The 20,454-nt window shown below is 44.6% G+C and overlaps 1 protein-coding gene across 3 annotated transcripts in view; it reads right to left on the reverse strand.

Annotated features, from left to right (window-relative positions):
- Window positions 1-273: 273 nt before the first annotated feature.
- myo1b (myosin IB) overlaps window positions 274-20,454 on the reverse strand; it is a 62,661-nt gene continuing 42,480 nt past the window's right edge. Inside the window, exons 10-32 of one of the 3 annotated variants that reach the window (XM_080535512.1) lie at window positions 18,807-18,954; window positions 17,552-17,670; window positions 16,442-16,528; window positions 16,237-16,302; window positions 14,387-14,491; window positions 13,153-13,215; window positions 12,648-12,848; window positions 11,996-12,222; window positions 11,598-11,798; window positions 10,709-10,802; window positions 9,528-9,677; window positions 9,244-9,312; window positions 9,051-9,137; window positions 8,534-8,620; window positions 7,179-7,265; window positions 5,971-6,057; window positions 4,816-4,890; window positions 4,544-4,678; window positions 4,250-4,356; window positions 3,760-3,892; window positions 3,348-3,500; window positions 3,013-3,143; window positions 274-2,906 (exon numbers count right to left, since the gene is read on the reverse strand). In XM_080535512.1, the coding sequence (XP_080391638.1) occupies window positions 2,777-2,906; window positions 3,013-3,143; window positions 3,348-3,500; window positions 3,760-3,892; window positions 4,250-4,356; window positions 4,544-4,678; window positions 4,816-4,890; window positions 5,971-6,057; window positions 7,179-7,265; window positions 8,534-8,620; window positions 9,051-9,137; window positions 9,244-9,312; window positions 9,528-9,677; window positions 10,709-10,802; window positions 11,598-11,798; window positions 11,996-12,222; window positions 12,648-12,848; window positions 13,153-13,215; window positions 14,387-14,491; window positions 16,237-16,302; window positions 16,442-16,528; window positions 17,552-17,670; window positions 18,807-18,954 (2,742 nt within the window). In that variant the 3' untranslated portion in view covers window positions 274-2,776. The remainder of the gene's footprint in view (window positions 2,907-3,012; window positions 3,144-3,347; window positions 3,501-3,759; window positions 3,893-4,249; window positions 4,357-4,543; window positions 4,679-4,815; window positions 4,891-5,970; window positions 6,058-7,178; window positions 7,266-8,533; window positions 8,621-9,050; window positions 9,138-9,243; window positions 9,313-9,527; window positions 9,678-10,708; window positions 10,803-11,597; window positions 11,799-11,995; window positions 12,223-12,647; window positions 12,849-13,152; window positions 13,216-14,386; window positions 14,492-16,236; window positions 16,303-16,441; window positions 16,529-17,551; window positions 17,671-18,806; window positions 18,955-20,454) is intronic. The other 2 variants (XM_080535513.1, XM_080535514.1) reach the window with 2 other exon arrangements.

Consider the following 20,454-nt stretch of genomic DNA (forward strand, 5'->3'; position numbering starts at 1 on the left):
TGCCCATGTCACTAATATACTGTGGCTGACTAGATCTGAAAGAACATGAAAAGGAGAGTTTGGTGTATTGCTAGTGTGTCATGCAAATAAGGTGCTAATAATGTGTTCTGCTCCATGTGACCCATAGTGAGTTGTCCATACTTGCTTTTCCACAGAGATCATCTTCGAGTGAGTGGGCATGAACTGGTTGTACATCGTCTAATTGCTTCAATGGTGATGCATGTGCATACATGTTGAAGACATTCTTTCAAACAAAACAACAAAATCACAGAGGGTAGTCAAAGTAATTTATTTCATATTGCTTTATTTTTTAATTTAAAAAAGATTACTTGTAAATGTGTTACATTGAGTAATATTGAAACACTTCCATGTTCTGTCTCAGCACAGGTTACATTAGGCACACAACAATAATGCATACATCATTTGCGTTTCTATCATGTCTTTTACTTCAAATACAAACACAGGAGAGAAAGAGGCTTAACCTTTGCAAACTGCATTGAAATCTCAAACTGTACAGAGCTGAGAAGCAAAAACACACTTCTATTCAGCTCAACCTCCCTGTGCAAGGAAAAAGAACCACCATTCCTCAAGTCAAGCTTGTTTTGTGAAAATTACAAAAACATAAAAAAGTGTTAAAATTAAGGTACACCAGCAGAATCTAAGGAATGTGACTAGAACAGTTTGGCTGAGCTATACCTCCACATTGTCACCAGCAAACTAATTAGTTAACTTTGAAATCAACAGTACAAAACCCCTACTAAAACATCCAGGTAAAGAATACCATATTAAATATACTTCAAAATATAGCACTCACTGTACTGATCAGCGACATTGGCATGTGTGTAAATACCAAATTTGAACATAAGCAGAATAGACAGTGAAGCTGTGATTGCTCGATTTGAGCAGTTCTGCAAACCTCCCAAGAATGTATGTACTCAAACAGTTTAGCTTTTCCCCCCCAAAAATACCATTTATTATTAGCCAGAGTGGGCCACTAAAAATAAAACAGCCCACATTGCAATGGCAAAAACAGATATTTCTGCAACACAGCAATAAGAGAACTAGCATAGGGTACTATAATTCTCCTCTATGTATTCCATCCATGCTAGGTCTACAGCTTTAGCCTATGTACATCTGATGTGTATGATACAGTGTGAGTGAGGCTGCTTTTGGGCATCTCTCAACAGCACTTGCTTGAGGATCGTCTGTCGCAGACTGCAGTACTCAATCTCCTGTCGGCACTGTATATCCTGCCACTACTTTTCAAATCTCAGGCCAAGGAGCAGAATACTATTGATGGGAGTATGCAGCAATCAGGCAACAAGTACATTTCCCTCTCACACAAGAGGCCCTTCTACTTTGTGATAAATAGACTGATAGCCCAAAATCTGGGAAAGTCATCAGGGAAGGCTTGGGAACTGTGAGGTAGCCTCACTTCCTGTGGGTGGGTACTTCCTGTCCATCCTACCTGTCTGACACAAACCTCAATAAAGGCATAGGGGCATGGGGGACTTCCTGTTTCCTGATAACATAGTGTGAAAGGATATTAATCTGTACTATTCAGTTACAAGTCATAAGGATGACGTTTAGAATAACGCTTTTGTCCATATTTATTGAGCAAAGCGTTGCGATGTAAGAGACCTGTACTTAGAGGACATGTAGAGGACAGAGATTGATCACATGTTCAGAGTGATGTCACAAGATCTTGGCCCATGTTAACAAGTTCCCCATTTCAACTGCTTTTGGCATTACATTTAGTTACAATGATAGACTGAATAGGGGCCTTTCAACTTTTTGGTTTTCAATTACAGTCCAAACGTGACTAGACAATGACATGAAACAAGTCATGGTACAGAGTAGGGACCAGCTGAATGGCACACGGGAGCTGTAGATACAAAGTGGTTTACAATATTTGGCAAATTACATTTGACAAGCTTTGACGCTTCCACTGAACCACCCATTGTACTATATGCTGTGTAGGTGTCAGAAAAATACAACATACAAAAAAACAATCAAATCAGTATTCAGACCAGATTCTTCCTTTTTTAAACTCACCCAGGTGAACCTAACAAGTGCAGTCATTTAGTTCATTAACTTTAAAAAACAAAAAAACCAACAACATCAGGGCTAGCTCAAATGCTGTCTGGTCATCTTCATTCTTAAGAGTTGCCTTTTAAGAGCTCAAATAGACAGGATGACCCAGGGACAGGATGACCCAGGGACAGGATGACCCAGGGACAGGATGACCCAAAGCCAGTTTAGGGCTGTGGCTTGTTGCTTGTTGTTACTTTCTTGGCCCTAGATAGAAAACTCTGAAAATGGGTATAACTTGGCATGACATAATATCACACAGCCTGTATAGCCTCAGCAAGCACAACAATCATCATCATCATTATCATCATCATCATCATCATCACCGCTATTTGATTGGAGGAGATCTCATGAGCTTCATTGACAAGAGGAGAGCACTTATTTCTTTCACTCGCCATCTTTAAAAACAATAGAAGAAGTCACTACTTTTCTTTTTTAACACCCAACTCTCTCTTGTGCACCTATCGGCATGCAACCCTGTGGGGGGCTCTCTCTACCAAACGTGGCAGCGCAGATACATATTACGGTGATTGAATGATTCTGAATGAGAGCAATAAGAGGCAATAACAACAAAAAGAAGTAGAGTAATTGCACAGTCATTTGGAGGGGCTGGGGGTGGAGTTTGGGTCTGATGGTCAACTGTCCCAGAACTGACAACCCAGTCCTGTTGTAGGAGGCGGTGTCCCTATGGCGATGGCACAGACACCTCCAGTAGGCGGTTGTTCTTGCGTTTGCAGGCAGCGCTGTTGCCGTTCTTGGGACCACCCTGGATAAACTTCACACAGACCTTGTCCTGCTTGAACTGTACCAGAAACCTGTCGAGAGATGGAGGGAGAAAGGAAACGTAGTCAGTCACCATTTTCCTGGGATTTGAGTGTCAGCACTAACAAGTAGAGCTCAAGAGGGAGGTCTGGTTCTTACTCGTCTGAGATGTGGATATTGATCTGCTCCCTGTCGGCTGTGGTGGCCCCTGTGCGGTGCAGTTTGGTGATGATCTCGATAAGATGCTCGCTGCTCAGCAGGAAGTCTCCTTTGGCAGCTGACGCAGAGCCCTATGGGTGAAAAGCACAAAGGGGTGTCACTTCTCAGTCCGGGGGCAGATCACCTCATATACCAAACAAAAACTCCACAACTACCTTTAATATAACACGTGTCACGCTTTGAATCCATAGAAGTATGGAGCTCAACATCACTGAATACAACACGACTGAGAAATGTGTGTGGCACAGTATCTGGTGTGGGGTTCCCTCCCTCACCTCTTTCAGCTTGAGTGCGAAGAAGCCGTCATTCTGAGTGCTGACGGACACGCTGGTCAGGTCTGGCAGGGGCACGCTGACCTTCACTTGGCCGGTCTTCTGGTCAGCCAGTACAAAGTTGTTCTTGGTCAGGAGGAAGATCCTCGCAGCGCCCTGTAACAAGGACAGGCCGGCTTTAGGCTACCGTATTCTCTATCCAATGGTCATAGCAAAGTAAGAATGTGTAGCAAAAAAGACATTTTTATCATAATAATCTTCAACTACTGTACGGTGTATACTATACAGTAGCTGTGGCAGTCTGAAGGGTTTAGACTGTTTGAACAGTATCCGACTCCCGTTCAGACATGTCCATTAATTCCCTCGAGCTTCAGTACATTCAGAGACTGCCTGTTTGCTGAGACAGAGTACTAACCTTGCCGTTGGCCCTGTTGATCTTGTTCACCACATCAGCCAGGAGGACCTTCTCCTCCACAGTGCTGCTCAGCTTCTGGTACTTGGGGTTATTGCTGATCTCCACATAGTCACCTTTGAATGGCATACACACACTGAACAGGGGGGGGGGGCAAGTTACACAAAACATTATCAAGCGTACAATGTCAGCTTTACAGTATTCCATACATACAATGTTTATCTGACAAATCATTGTGAGGAGGAAATATTTCATTATTGCAATATGGAATACATGGGCCCCAATTTGCATGTACAAAAATGTGTAAAATTGGGGTAAAGTAGGGCAGCTTTACCATAATCTCTTGAATAGATGCAGTGACAAATAATCCAATGGAAGTTTTAAATACTGCGTCTAACATAGCCATGAAATTCAATGCAAAAACTGAATTTAGGGGCAACAAAAGATTTTGAAGAGCACAAGACAAGACAAGCAGCATTTCCCTATACTGTACCTGCTGGGGTACAGAGCCTTCTTATCTTTGAAGAGCTCACTAGCCTCCAGCTTCTCCTCATAGACGGCCTTCTTCTCTTCTGTGAACTGGCTCCTGTATTTCTTGCACTAATCAGACAAAACACATACTGTATTGTCAATTCTAGAAAGATTGTTATACAGTAACAATAGACTGGGTGTCCAGAATGATGTGTGTGTACAATACAACCATTGGGTCAGAAGGATTAATAGGTCATCAACACTAATACCGGTAATAAAAAAAAAAGAACAAGGAGATTAGAGGAATGTCACTAACTCTCCAGAGGTGGAAGATCCTTCTCATCTCTGTGTGGGCTCCCTCCAGGAAGAGGTAAGGTCGGGCGGGCCAATTCTTGTCTACGGGGGACATGGAGGGCATGGTGGTCTTCAGGCCAAGGAAGTACTTCTGCATCTGGAGACAGAAGCACATACTCAATACCCCCTTTCAGTCCTCCTGGGTTACTATTGACATTCAGACACGCATCAGATTCAGTAGGATACTCTGTATTAGTGTTTAGGTGATTAATGGCTCATTCCTGCCCGTCTTACTATTCTCTGGATGGTGAAGTCATAGATCTTCTTGCCAGCGTTAGCCCTGAAGAACTTCCTGTACTCCCGGCGCACCTAGAACCAAGAAAATGACCGTCAATCATCTATCGCTATGCATATATCATGAGGCACAGGCCAAGGCAGGAAATATGACAACATTTATAGACAAAACAAAAAAAACTATAACAACAGAGGTGTTAGTGACAAACAATGAACCCAAGCGGCAGATCAACAAACAGGGGGAAAAAAAACTCCTCGGCAATTAAACTGTTGAGCATTATCTTGAATGAGAATGGGATTTTCCCCAACGGTTTGCTGAAAAGTGAATGTTGTTAATCAATGACATTATTGCTGACTTTAACCACACTGATTTAATTCAACTTAAATGATTGTTAAGAGATTTGAGAGCTGCTCTGTGGCAGTGGTGATGAGATGTCAATTAACAAGATGAGAGGTTCGGTGCCACTCAGTGAGTCAATGATGACGAAAGACAAAGACTGAGTAGAAATAAGCCTTTGACAGTGTTAGTAAGTTGAACTACTACTGCACAACAACAGACAAAACAATCACCATCGACACACAGGCGACAACAAAGAAACCTGGACAAAAATGTTTAAAAGAATGAAAGATGATACAGACTGGTTTAAAAAGGACATTTGGAGGGTTAGACAGCTTTGCATGGACTAGATGCATACAGGAAAGAGAGACAAACAGACAGACATCCAGGCAGCCAGGGTCAGCGCTTTTGACCTTTCTGTTGAGAGGCGGCAATCTTCATGAACCGGGGGCGAGGGGGGGGGGAAGCATCTGTCACTCAATTATTCAGAGTCCTCTTATCTAAAGCCCAGGATTAATACTGTAAGAGCAGATTTAACTTTATGGAGAGGAACCACCCATTGTGAATAGACATTTATGTCAATGCAAGCATAGCTCGAGGGGAGAGGGATGGTGCGAGATGACATCTTTTAGTTCTGGGCACCCAGGTAATCAATCACCCAGATGTTTGCCTTCCCTATATAGTCATTGGATGGTTGCCGCATAGTTCAGGTACTGAGGCTGGCTGCATGCTAGCACTGTCCCTGCCCCTCCAACACCACAGACAAATACTGGGGTATTCCTGGAGGCTTTGGGGGTGGCTGGGCAGTGGGCAGGTACCTTGAGTCCCAGCCAGTAGGCCCAAATGACGGCGACGGCGTGCTTACGCCTGGCTTCCTCCTTCAAACGCCTCAGCTCCCTGCGCGCCTGTCAGGGAAGGAGGAAGAGAGAAGCAGCAAAGAGTGAAGGGAGGGATGATAAAGACAGGCATGGAGGAGGAGGTGGAGACACACACGTGTCACACAAGAGCCCTGTCTGATCACCAAGACCATAGAGATGAATTAATCCACTTAAGGGGGGGGGGCGCACTTATCAATCTGCATAGAAAAAGCAGTTTGGTAAATGAATATGGGTTGGCACAAAATGAAACATTTCCATTCCATAATGGACAATAAAGTTATATTCTAATATCTACATTGACTAAAGCCTTCTTGAGTGACACAGACTTGGTACTTCAGAGTCAAAGGGCAGGAGCAAAGGTCACTTCAAGGTTCCAAACACTACACACACACACACACCAAAAAAAAGAGCCAAAAGTCTCAAAGTATCAGCAAGCAAGGAGGCGCAACATGCACACACAACCCATCATGAGAACATCCAGAGAGAGGAGACAGCATGCTGGAAAAAGTGAGGCTAGGGCCTAAGGGGAAAAATAAAAACACACTCCAAACATGTCCTGTTGTGTGATGGAGGAGCTATGTCAGCGATACGAGTGTGTGTCTGTGTGTGTTACCATTAACTGGGCCACTTGGCACAGGAGGGGGCAGTGCCTATTGGGATGCCAGCCTAGTGTGTGGTAACATCCCGCCGATCCCCACCCCCAACTTTGTGGTGCCCGTCTGGATCAGCTATAATCCATCAGCTGTGCAGCAAAGAGGCTTAAGTAACCGCACCCTCACCCAACTCCCACCCCTCACCCTTATTATCAGTGCCCTGGCCTACCAAGGGTCAGATGCATTGTAGCCATCTATCATCCACATTACCCCCATTAGACTAAACAGCAGCAAGCTGGGAACGCCAGCATGAGGGGCTCAGGGGGGTCTCAGTCCTCCTTGGACTTTTCCTCTTTTCATTCTAACATGCAATTTAGACGGGCTGTGTGGTACCATATCATGCATTATAGATGAGATTGAGGTAAGGGGGAGGGGTGGGTGGGTGGGTGGAGGAGAGAGACGTTTGGGGTCCCTCCATTGTTTAGCTAATGCAAGGGTCTGGGATTGGTTTGATGGAAATGGCGGCATACGGATGGTGACAAGCTTCCCAAATACCTTAGTGCCCTGCCAGCCGGCCCAAATGACCGACACAGCGTGTTTATTCCGTGCCTCCTCCTTGAGACGACGCAGTTCTCTCCGAGCCTGAGGAAGTGGTGGGGGTTTATTTTCATCGTGTATCGAAGGCACCAGAGGGGGTTGGGTGTTTGTACAAGAAAGCATGAAGGAGAGTATAATGTGTAATAAAGTAGCAGAAAAGATGAAAAGAATAAAATATGGAGCATTAAATCTACCCTTTGAATTTATACCGCGTAATATAAAATAAGCATCAGTTTCCCTGAACATAGTAAATGTCTGTATCTGATACTGATCATGTTCATTACTTTGTGACTACTGTATATGGCCATTTGGCACAGGGGTAGAGGTAGACACGGCCTGGCTTGGCACCGCGTCAGTACTCAACAGCACATTTGAACTCTAATGCCACTTTGCTAGCCAGATTCAAATGCCCTTGGGCTTTGCCAAGAGGGGGAGAATGAATAGCTAACCAATGGAAATGGCCCATGAGTACATAGATTAAGCCACACGCGAGGGCTTTGGTCATGCAACATGTAGCATATGTAATAGGCTCCATTGTATGTATGAGGCAATATATGCTCTTTGATGTTTATCTGATGGGTGCAATCATAAAGCCTAGAGATAAGATGTTTCTGCTGTCAGGATAAAGGATAGCAGTGATAACAAGTAAAATGTTCAGAATTACATCATCTGGAAATCTCCATTCACTACGGATGGAGCAGTCCTGACAAGTTGTGCACGGACTGTTTTAAGAGATTACGATTACGAAGCCCATAAAGTGCTACCATATTATGACCACATGATCAGTAAAGCTATCTGAAGTGATAAGGCTGCATTAAATACAGTGTCCACAGCACGGTCCTGGTAATTGATGCGGCGTCAACATGAACACATGACACTGTCTCCCTTCTGATTATCTGATAATAACATAATTATCAGATCTGACACAGAGGAATGGAAAGACAAAATGTCAACATGAAAACAACACACTGAGAAAAACAAGGGAATGAAAAGGAGAGTTGAGATTTTGTTGTTGTTGTTTCCCTAGAGAGAGAATCCATAGCAGTAACAACAGGATTCTAGCAAAGTTAAGGGTAAAAGATGTTAGTGGGTAAACTTCCCAACACCCCCAAAATGACACCTAAGGGACAATAAAATGACAGATGAGTAACAGGACACTGGTGAGGAAAGTTAGTGGACCACTGGACAACAAAGGGACGAGGGGCCATTCAAGGATGCGTCTCATTCAAACGGTTGGTTTCAAGGAGACATAGAGGGGGGGATGACGGACAGCTGGGATGGCGACACATGATGATGGCAGGCTTGTGAAATACCTGAGTCCCCTGCCAGTATGCCCATATGATTGACACAGCGTGTATTTCCTGTGCCTCCCGCTTTAGGCGCCGCAGCTCCATCCGAGCCTGGTGGTGTTAGGTTGGGGCAGGTTGAAGTACGTAGGGAGGGCAGAGATGGAGGTGAGGAGTGCACAATTAGAGAGAGGAAGAGAGTGAGAAGAGGCAGCAGTGGATCAGCCGAAGAAGAAGAAGATTAAAAGAAAAATAGAAGTGTGCTCCAGTATAGCTTTCCTGGGCGCCCAGCATGGGCCATATCTTATAATACTGTATTTCTTTGCCTGGCTTATTTGGACGAGGCACCTTGCTAAAGCAAAAAGCAAAGAATGCCCATCCATACCATTCCAAATACTGTTATTACGCATACTATTGCTTTAGTAGTATATAGTCTTTAGTCAATGTTATAGAGAAAGCATTAGACATATAAGGTGAGAGACATCTGACCCCTCTTTCCCCCTACTGATATTCTCCCAGTGAGGACTCAGTTGACCAGCATTACCTGGGTCCCATGCCAGTACGCTGCAATGGTGGTCACTGCCTCCTTGCATCTCTTCTGGTACTTCAGCTCCCGCAAGATCTTGCGGGCCTGTTGAAAAGTCCTGCTTTTAAAATGTGCCTATATTGCCTCCGTCACAGACAAACATCCTCTGGTTTCCCACTGTTTATGTGTTTATATGCGGCCATGAGACTACCTTCCAGCCTCTGATGAAGGACTGCATCACTATGGTGGCACTCTTGATCTTCTGATATTTCTTTTGTTGCTGCAAAAAGAAAAAAGGGAAAACCCATTTATATTCACATATTAACCCAAAATAACATCATTTGATCTACAAACAACACAGATCTACAGCTGTAATATACAGTACATAACAACTCCAGTAATCATCACGTTGTGTATTCATGAAAATGAGAGGAGAAGAGAAGTCTCGTGACTATGATGGTACGCAGTGTGTCGGGTGGAGTATCGGAAGCTCACCGCGTATCTGCGGTACCAGGCGGCCACCACCACCTGGCTCTTCTTCAGCAGCAGGAAGTGGCTACGGCATTTCCAGCCCCGGTAGATCTTTTGGATGAGCGTGGCCAGATCCTGCAGGCACTGCCTCCTCCTCTCCTCCAGGCAGAACAGCTGTGGCCCAGAGGAACAGGGAGGTCATCATCAGGAATACAGTCACAACTTGAACATGGGCAGGAAATATCAACACCATAATATTATTTACACTATTATAATTCTGGGATGTGTAAATCAATAAGTAGACCGCTATGAGCAAAATATTGGTCGCAATGACAGGATGTCATTTTGTGATTCTTCTACTTTCAATGTGGTTTTTATAAAGGCGCGCTATCGCCATTGTTGTACAGGGACTACCCAGGAACATACAGTATGTATAGATATGGATATCACCAGGTGCGGTTGCAAAGATGAGACAGAATTCACAGCGATACAGCAGCCTCTCCTCACAAAAACAGTTGTGCAGCCTTTTGGCACAAGCCCAATATGTAAAATATGAATACTGACTGGGTACAACAACACATTGCCTCAGACACGAGTCCCAGACAACTGTCAGGGAATGGAGACATACGGGGATAGAGGTTCAGCAACCTGGACGAACCTGACCTAGATCACCACCCTGATAGTCACAGATAGACACAGCTGGGAGATGGAGATAGCTAGAGTCCTGTAGACATGCAGATCATGGATAAGACCAACCCACATGCCACCATGTTACTAGCTTTGTTTGGCCTCCTGGTGAGGGTGTTCCAGCACTGCAGAGTCTTCAAAGCCCATGCAGTGTACAGTTAATGTTCATTTCCCATGCCCAGAGAGCAGCAACAGGATGGATAAGTGAAATCATGTGTTTCCAGAATGTTGGTTAAATGCTAATTACTAGAAAGTGGCTCAAAGAGCAAGACTTCCTGCTTGGAAACCTTCTTAATGCAGTCAAACAAAGAGCATCAGCTCAATGGATATTTGCCATACAAATACAACGATTTCTCCGTACATAAAATCAAAGACTTTTGTAGTCATTTATACAATTGGACAAACACTGTTTTTTTTCTGTTCTCAAGAAAGTTCTCACATAGTTTTTCTAAGCATAGTTAAAAACGGTGGCCAGGTGGGCTGTGAGTGATTCTGTCAACAGTAAATGGAGGTGCTACCGTTCTGGGGTTCCTGATGAAGATCTTTGAGCGTCCGTAGGCAAACTCCTCCGCTGGAACTTGAAGGTCAGACAGCAGCACCTCTACTCCATCCCTGTAGGGGGACAGATTGGTTACATTCTTTACTCCCCACAGGGGACAAAATAAAGCCAGTTAAAATGAAAGGCAGAGGGAAGGAGACCGAGGGGGGGGAGAGGAGAGACACACACACACAGGCTGATATGCGAGGGAGACACAGAGAGAAAGAACGTCATTCAAAGACGATAGAGGTCCATATCTTCATCATGTGGGATGAAAAACATGTTGTGACCACATGAACCACTCACACACTGTATTATGGAAAAACAGATCAGGACAGTAGACCCACTGGAAAGCAAATGCTTAACACACAACAGATATGAATCAATGTGTTACCTTTACAGGAAATGAAACATGAGTCAGACATATGGGCACACAGCAGAGATATGGACACAACGCCCCAACATGTCCAGGATAAAGAGGAGCATGAATTCACTCTGGTTTGTCTGATAGTCACCCTAAGCAACCAGATAGCGACAAGGCAATGTACCATACTAACAGGGCTTGTTGACATAAGCCCTATTCGGACGGGATTAGTATTATCTGGGGACCTCAGAGTAATTTAGAAAGTACCCCCCAACGTCTGTGTTTCGTGTGGTGCATTCGCACAGGATAAGCAAAGTCCGTGTTTTACCTAAATTTACTGACATTCCCCCGGATATGATGTCATGGCTCTGTGTAACATCCGCTTCATGAACAACAAGCGCGACAGGCATCGGTTAGTTCTTGAACACTTGGCTGATATGGAACTGGGAGAACGAGGTAGACACTTATTGCTCAGTGATAGGCACTCCATTCTGGACGGGCATACCTGGCGGGACCTCTCCAGTGGGGCCAGGTCTGCTTGCAGAGCATCTTGTAGCGCTCCAGGCACGGCTCGTAGGGCTGGCGGAAGGCGTAGCCAGCCCTCCTCACACGTACATTCTCCATCAGGCCCAGGTAACGCACCTGGTGGCACACCAGCGAATCGGTGAAGATGTGGGCCGCCTTCTTGTCATTGGGCTTGATGCACCTGAGGAAAGAAGCCAGAGTGGAGGTCAGACACGACACATGGGAGAATCTTATTATCATTCCATTAGCATTGGGACAGTGCTGAGGAAAGGGCCACGTCGACAGTAGGTTTTAACTGTTGGGTTGTTGTGAAGTTAATATCAACTTTGTCTTTGACCACCTGTTACTTACACGGCTGTCAGTGTAACTGTTATATACCTGATGTAGTTGGGGTTCTTGGTCTGCAGGTTCCTCATAAGTGTTCCCACTGAGGCCTTAAACTGGAAGCCTGCCGTAGGCGGCCTCTTCAGGTTGATCTTGGCAGGGTTGCCCTCTGGGAAGAGGTATTTCATCAGGCTGTGGTTGGCCTTGTACATGGCCTGGGACAGGTCTCTGTACAGCAGGTCATTATTCTTGTCTACAAAGCCCTCTGCACGGTACAGCACCTACACACCAAGAGGCATCGTTAATCAGGTACATCACGGTACAGCACCTACACACCAAGAGGCATCATTAATCACACTTGTCTTATTCTAGGCTACTGTAAAGGATCATGCATCTTTTTTGCCACTACTATTCATAGTATTGTTGTAATATTGTTGTAATTTTAGAGTAATGACTATTTCTGGCTCATCCAAACTGAGGTAGTTAGGATTATAAGTCTATTAACTCAATCATGTCAATCTTGAATCTTGTGTATTACTGTTTCCTTATCATGAAAATGACACACTTTCGGTAATCCTCACTTGGGTGAATGCAATCATTATTGGTCCAAGCTTTCCACTGACTTCATACTGTATTATCCTTGTGGTCCCATTATGACTGAGGTGAGTTCCTACCAATGATGTGTGTGCGTGTCTATGGTTCCTACCTTCCCAGCGTAATGCTGGATACGGAAGCAGGTATGTGGCAGGCTGTGGTCGGTGAGGAACTTGGAGTTCTTGCTGAGGCGGCTCTCAAAGTGCAGGTGCTCTGCACATATGGTGTTAAGCTTGTCCAGGAAGGTTTCGTCAGTCACTGTGCCTGGCCGAAGGCACTCCTCATCCAGCATAGCCAAGATCCCATTCTGGTTCTGAAAAGAGGGAGGAAGGGGAAATGAGAGAGGTAGCACGTAATGAGAGGCTGTCATACATTTCCAAACATTGATGTTTATACTTGCCATAAGGCACACAGTGCTTTAGAATGGCATTATTTTTGCGGTATAAAAATCATTAAAGAAAATGATGAGCTCAAGGGCTGTTAAATCATCATTGAGACTGTCCCTCGACAGGCTGTAAACTGTCACAATGGGAGACTATGTCAGCAGTGGATCGTGGACACTTGTGAAATGACATTGTTTGCTTTTGAAGAATAAGACGACACTGAAGCCAACTTACATTCTCGATGAGGTCACAGATAATGGCGTTGTTGAAATATTCGATGTTGGTCCATTCAATGCCCTGTAAACAAACAAGGGCAGGGGTCAAAGGCCTATTACTCTTTCTTCCCTCATTCAACATACACTTGGGGTTTTGAGGAAAGTCTAATACAGACTTGACTGGTTAAAGAAATAAAGCCATTGACCACCTCAGACCGCTAACCAATGAGCATCTAGTCAACGAGAGAGAATAATTTAAAGCAGGTCCCTGATCGTCTCTAAATGTCTGCCCTGACTGGTGGCCTTTAAGCATGACAACTGCCCTTTTCTATAAAACTGCTTATAATAAGACAGCAGCATTGTGGCCTTTAGAAGGTCTTCATAATTCTTCATAGTTCTTCATAACTCATAGGTCTTCATAAGAAGGAAACGTCCCTGAAAGAGCATTTTGGACTGTTGAACAGGAAAATAATGTGCCTCACTGAGATCAGGCTTTTGATGAAAATCTTATGGAATGGGCTGGGAAAGTGGTCGCAGTTGATTTGGGCTGTGTGACAGGGGGACCAGGTTTGGGGGTGATGAGGGGTTGGGGCTGTGCAGTGGGTGGGTTAGCGATCTGGGATGTGGACTCCCTATTGGTGGTCCTCCCCTCTTTCCCGCCGCCCCAGTCTTGCAAAGCGTGGTATTTTCCCATGCACTCCTCTGGAAGAGGGCCAGGGAGTGGAATATCATGGAGGGGAGGTCAAGGGAGCAGCACTCACATACTTAGCGCTTTGAAAGCAAACAGAGGCTCGAGCCCCAAGGGGAGAAGTGTGTTTACCCCTGCTGGAGTGAAGAATCACTTCCGTCCCCAAGCCCACAGAGGGAAAGAAAAAGGCAAGAGAGATGGGGAGAATGGTGAGGAGAGTTAGAGAGAGGGGTGAGGGTGGAGAAAAGAATGGGAGGTGAAATGGGAGGGGTATGAAGCAGAGAAAGAGCTAGAGAGAAACAGAGCATACTGGGCAGAAATGTGGCGAAAGGTTTAACGGATGACTGATATGGAAGGGTCAACACCACAGCTCTGACATACTGAAACAAACCATGACATGCTTTGTTCACACCAAAACTGGGCTTGTCAACGTGTGGAATGTACTGTAGGTGGTGGGAGGGGGGTGTGGGCTGTATGGGCAACTCCTTCCACTATGTGTGTGCCACCGTTTAGTGTAACAAATCTTACTGTAAGAGCGGGGCCAGTGAGAGGGAGGACAACTTACCTCCCGGATGTATTCCTCCTGCTCTTCGCGCAGCGTCAGCTCAATGAAGATCTGCTGCAGCTTCTCATTGCAGTAGTTGATGATGAACTGCTCAAAGCTGTTGTCCTGTAAGCCCACAGACACCATTTTGACATCTGTTCTGTCATTAGGACACATTTTACCCCTTCTAGATGTACATAGTGGAACATCACTAACATTTCTCACTAACACACTGCTGTGGGCTCACGAATACACTGCTGTCCTCGAGCCTCTGAAGAAAAAAACCACCCATCTGTTGCCACCTGTTTCTATGTTGTCATGAGCCTTCGATAAGCTTTAGGGTCACCCTGGGTTCTTGTTCCCCCCTGTGTCTCTTGGATCCCACTAGAACACTGCCAAAAAAGCTTCGACTCCAGCATTCCTCTAGCCATTCCTCCACTGTTATGTCACGCTAACAAAGAAAATGTCTCTTTCCAAACAAACAGAGCAAATCTGTTCTCTCTCTCTCTGTCTGTCTGTCTCTCCCTCACGTTGCACTGTGGGAACTATTCTCATAGATTTGAGGCACTGCTTCCAATCAGGCAAGGAAACCAAGGGCCTGGAAAGGCGTTTTACTTGGTGGTGACAACCCTATTGCTTTACAACCACTACTGAACAAAATCAAGAGTACACAGTTTTGCAACAATAGATAAAGGCTTATCTGCATGTCCTATCATGGATACATGTTAACTACCCTCCAAAGGCCCTGTGTGTGTTTATGAACTGTGTGTGTGACCTTTAAAATTAGCCTTTGAAAATGTGAAAGATTGCGAACCATTTTAAGCCTCACAATTATGCCCTTTTCTTATCAATTATGACTGGGTTAGTGACTCCTCTTGGCTAACAGCATGACAGTTGGTTTGGGTTAGGTACCATTCATTTGCTTAGGATACGCTAGGTTAGAACTGCATGCCTACTTTAAAAGCACATGGATTGAAAGATGTACTGGAGACTTCTGATCAGGAAGGACAGGACAAACATAACAGAGAGAGTGTTCACACACCCTTCAAATAAACCTGTTATATTAGTGTCCTCTCATCCCCTTAATAGAAAGACCAGTGCATCTTTATCCCAAGAACACAAGCAACTGCAAACTTCAGCATCTCTGCTGCTCCTACAATACGGCATCAGCACACCTCAGCACTCTCCAAGGGCAGCTCACGGCATCCTGAAAAAGGCCTCAAGAGCTGGAACTGCAGTGCTTTTTGACAGTACATGGTGACAGACAGTTACCAGTAAACCTCATAACAGACATCCAAGTCAGATAGCACTGCAGCGCACAGCCAGATAAGGTTTTCACAGGGCCTTGCTCCTCAAACAGTATATGAATATCATGACAACGTTTAAATCACAACAGTTGTCTACGTTAAAAAGGAGTATTTTGTTTTTCAGCCAGGTGGCAGGCTGCTCCCTTGGGTGCTTTTGTTTTTCAGATAAAGAGCTGAATTAGGACTAGGATTAAAGACTGAGATCACAGCATGCACACTGCCACAGCAAACCCTCGGCAGGTGTACTTACTCCATCCTGTCGACCCAGACACAACAACATTCAGGAGAGAGGAGGACTTCACAATGAGTGGGGAACAGGGACGAGAGCACATGCACTTTTTGGACACATCAACTTCACAACCATTATCCTCAGATGGCTACTAATTGAATTCAAATGGTTACCTCTAGCAAGCTGATAGCCTGGGGTATTGGGTTGTCAAATTTCACAAACCTATACATGTTTCTGCAGAGCTTTTAACCTCATAAGGAATTGGTAAAAGATCATGCTTGACTTGAAAGAAAGTCTACTGTAAGATGTTAAAAACTGTCTTTCATTAGCCTTACCTCAAAGATTTCAAAGCCATAGATGTCCAGGACACCCATCACCTTGTGGCGTGTTTTGGCCTGAGCCTGTGGTTAGACATTTAAGAGAGGGTACTGAGATATACTGTTCTCTGCTACAGTACGAGACACAACGACATGTGATTCAGTGGTAAACATTTTCACTATTACGATTATAAAGAATGAGACCAGAGAGGACATACAGTACCTTGATACTTTCATTGATCCTGGTGACCAGCCAGCTGAAAAGACGGCTGTAGAGGTTTTTGGCCAAGGCATCACGGGCGTAGTAGGCCTGTCAAGTCAGATATACATATGGGTTTAATAGATAAACAAAAATGCTAAACAAGAGACACAACAACACAGTTCACATATAACAGTGGAGCCAGAAGTTGACAGCTGGAAAACATTACACTGCATCAAGTCACACATGTTGTCAAATCAGAGCAACTAGATTTGCCTCACTCCAATCATCTGCGGAGCAACAGTGAAATTACACATTGCGTTGTCTGAGGAGGAGCATCCCGGGCAAAATCTGATCCCTATAGTTTAGGAGGCTCGTCTGCTGGCTCACCGCCATACTGGAGTAAAGCCTGTCATCCCTCATGTAAACTTGGCAAACACACAGCACACAACACACACAGCCAGAGAGTGTAAGACGAGACCCGGAGTGACATTGGACTTATGGCAAGGGCAGAACCAAGCATAACCCACAGACACTAGTAGGGGTTGGTGTTTGGACTGGTGATAATGTGTTATGGATGAACTGGCATTCCTGAAGGCTACAAGGTTGCTCTGAGGCTGTGTTGCGTTGTGATTTATTGTCTCCGGTTGTAATCTCTTTTTTTTCTACCCTTTGTTTACTCATCTGGACGGATGTTTGTGAGAGGACATTCTGGTCTACATTGTCAGTAAAGCACTAGGGGATGGTCATGACGCCTCCAGAAACCAGATTTGTCTTCGCCAGGAGTGTTCACACCACCAGTCATGGGTGAAGTTGATCCCTTACAGTATATACCCTTATTTAGTTGCTTTGTTGGAGCAACACGTTTCTGTGATGAACATTATGTGCCTGGGGTTATATAGGTCCAAAATGTGACCTGCTTCTGCATTTTCAGGAGAGAGCTCTTCATCTATAATTGATAGATTTCCATGTAGTATAGATGAGGAATGGGAGTGTGGTAGACAGCTAAGTCAAAGGGAAGTAATACCTCCCAGCGTTTCAAACTGTATGTGCCAGTTTCAAGGTCGCCAATGACTTGTTATTGTTTATGACTACAGTGAGTTGCTATACAGAATGACAGATTCATGTTCTAACCTGGGCCACATTGAGTGTGGTGGAAACTTTCTCCATCTTGGCCTCCACTGTGCGGTAGCTGAAAGCCCTCTCCAGCACAGACTGTTCAATCCCCAACAGCTCACACATCTCCTTCAGGTCTATACAATGAGGGCAGAGAAGAAGAGAAAAAATATTCAAATCAGAACAAAAGTCAAGGACAAAACATTCAAGCCTCAATGAGCTCTGTGAGGGACAGGGCTCTAGAGAAAACAAACAGGTGATGAATACTGTATATGACTCTAATGATATAGGTGAATGTACTGCAAGTGCCTCCTGCAAGTAAAATACAGTACAGTGTGTGTATATATATATTATATATATATAAACTCGACCCTCAGTCAGTGCCATATGGTCCTAATAGGTAGCCATGGGGGTGTTAATAGGGGACCTGAGGGCGACCCACTGTCAGGTCAGGCTGTTCAAGGGATCTCCTCGGGATAAGAGGGTCCCCTTCCCTCTCTGGCCCAAACATTACAGCCGTGATTCTCCGCAGTAGTCAAATGGAGTCGTGTGTATGAGGAGTTACTTAAGCATGTTAGCTTAATGTACTTCGGTACCACAGACCAATCATCCTATTCTGTGGTCTTATGTAAGAGAAGGTGTTGACAAAAGTATTTGTATACTGTCCATACAGCGGCAAATGGTAGCAGGGGGAACTTGTAATAACCCAGTCTAATTTTAGAGAGTGGAAGTGTGGATCTTATGACTATGACACCACAAAGTTGAGTTTTCCATGTCAGTGTACAATGCTCAGAGTCTGTTTGCAAAGAGTGCAAAGTTCTGGGCAATTCAGACATGTAAATTATGATATTTGCTTAATGGAGTACAGCTGGGAGCAATAAAGATAACACGGTACCGTGTAATAACACAATACATCCATCTACTTACTCATAGTTATTAAGCCATGGGGATATTGACACATCAGCCAGTAGGTGGCAATGATTATCACCATAACAGAATGTACGTGGAGTGACTACTTGTCTGGTGTGATCATTTGGTGTAATATGATATCTGTACATATCAATCATCTCACCAGGCAATTAATAATAATTAAAAAATATCTAAAGAATTATAACTACTGCCACAATATTGGAATTTAGCATTTTTTAAAATACAAAGAAAACAAAATACATATCCTATGCACAAATACCATGAACGAGAACTGGGATATTTGGCCATTATTGTGCCTTTCTTTTAGATTCTGTTAAGATCTCTTTTCAGACCATAGAATTACCGTTCTTGTCCTTGACCCTGCTCTCGTCGAAGCCGTTGACCCGAGACTCAGGCTTGAACTCAATGTTCCCCAGCTTGAGGACGGCGGCTACCAGCTCCAACACCGACAGCACCTCGTCCTCCATGAAGCCCACGATTTGCATGGCATTCTGGAATGGCAACAAGGGACAAATATTAAATCAGTCAAAGAAAACGTGGAGGGGTGTGTCTGGAGAGAGGATGGTGAGACTAGTGCTGTACTAGGGTACAGAGATGGGGTGAGTGTGACTATGTATGAATAACGTGCTATTATGATTTGACACCATTGTCACAGAGGGTGTGAAAAGACTCTGGCCGCCTTCGGCTCAGGCTCAGCTTCATATCCAGTGGAGAGCCCCATTGTTCTAGGACCGGACACTATTGTGTTGGCTTGGACTGCAGCTGTGCAAAGGCCTGCTATATCTGGGAAGCTCGCTGAGAGAAGTGGTTAGGCAGGATGCAGTGAGGAGAGGACCAAGGAGCAGGGAGTAGAGTGGAGTGGAGTACAGTAGAGTGGGCTAAGACAGGGCCAAGTCAACACATAACATCCTCTGATGTGTCATCATCAACAACAGACAGGAAGAGAGACTACACACGGGGACCATGCTCCACATCCCCACGTGTCAGTGTGATTGGAAGTAAGGATGCAGCTGCCGTCTCTCTCTCAGGTTTCCCACAGAAGCCAGACTGTCATTGACAATCTAAAAGCAGGGGCGCCAGTGTCGCTTAGTTCACTAAGGAGCATACCACGTAATCGCAGGGTCCCTGGTTTGATTCCGGCCATTGACCTATCCTGCATGTCATCCTTCCTCTCATCTCAACCATAAAGCAGAAATGCCCTAAAAACATATACAGTATATATATATATTATGAAAAAAGAGAGAATCTAAAAGCTTCTGTTTATGATATGGCTGGCATTTGGCCATTTCAGTCACTCTTAGTGTTAATTCAAAGTTCAGGTTACATGACAGGGAGAGAGGGCTGTGGCGGAGTGGAGGGTAGCCATAATCAACGCATGGATACGTAGGAACATAGGCCAGAGTTACCCTTATCCAATCAACCTGCTCATTGGTTCATATAGGAGATAAAGAGCTCAACCCACCTCTTACCCTTGGTCACAGTGCAAAAACAGCTTGACATAATGGCAGACACCATTAGCACAGCCATTGAGAAGGAATTAGTCCCTGAGTGTGTGTCTATATGGCCCAATCCCAATACACCCTTTGCTCCTACAATTTAGCCCTACCCCTCCATTTTGCACGTTCACGCGTAGGGGTAGGGTGTTTTCCGATTCTTGTTTGGATAGAGGGGTAGGGCAAAGTGGTAGGGCTACTTTGCCCTCCAAACAGTTCAGAGGCACACTCAAAATCGAGTGTTGTGAGAAATCTCCCAGAATGTCTTGTGAATCATTGGCAAGATAGTGGCGAATGCACAAGCAACAAAAACCCACAAATTTAATTATGTTCTTCTTTAATAAAGATTTGACCCATCGTATTAACTTAGTTTAATGTCATTTACATTTTTTATAGACCTTTTCTTTCTAACAAGCATAACAAAAAAAAGCTAGTATGCTGATATCTTTCAGCATATGAAATCATTGATGACATGTTTGTTCGATTGATGGCGTGAAT

Source organism: Nansenia antarctica, assembly GCF_963989245.1.
Source record: "Nansenia antarctica genome assembly, chromosome: 7".
NCBI lineage: Eukaryota > Metazoa > Chordata > Actinopteri > Argentiniformes > Microstomatidae > Nansenia > Nansenia antarctica.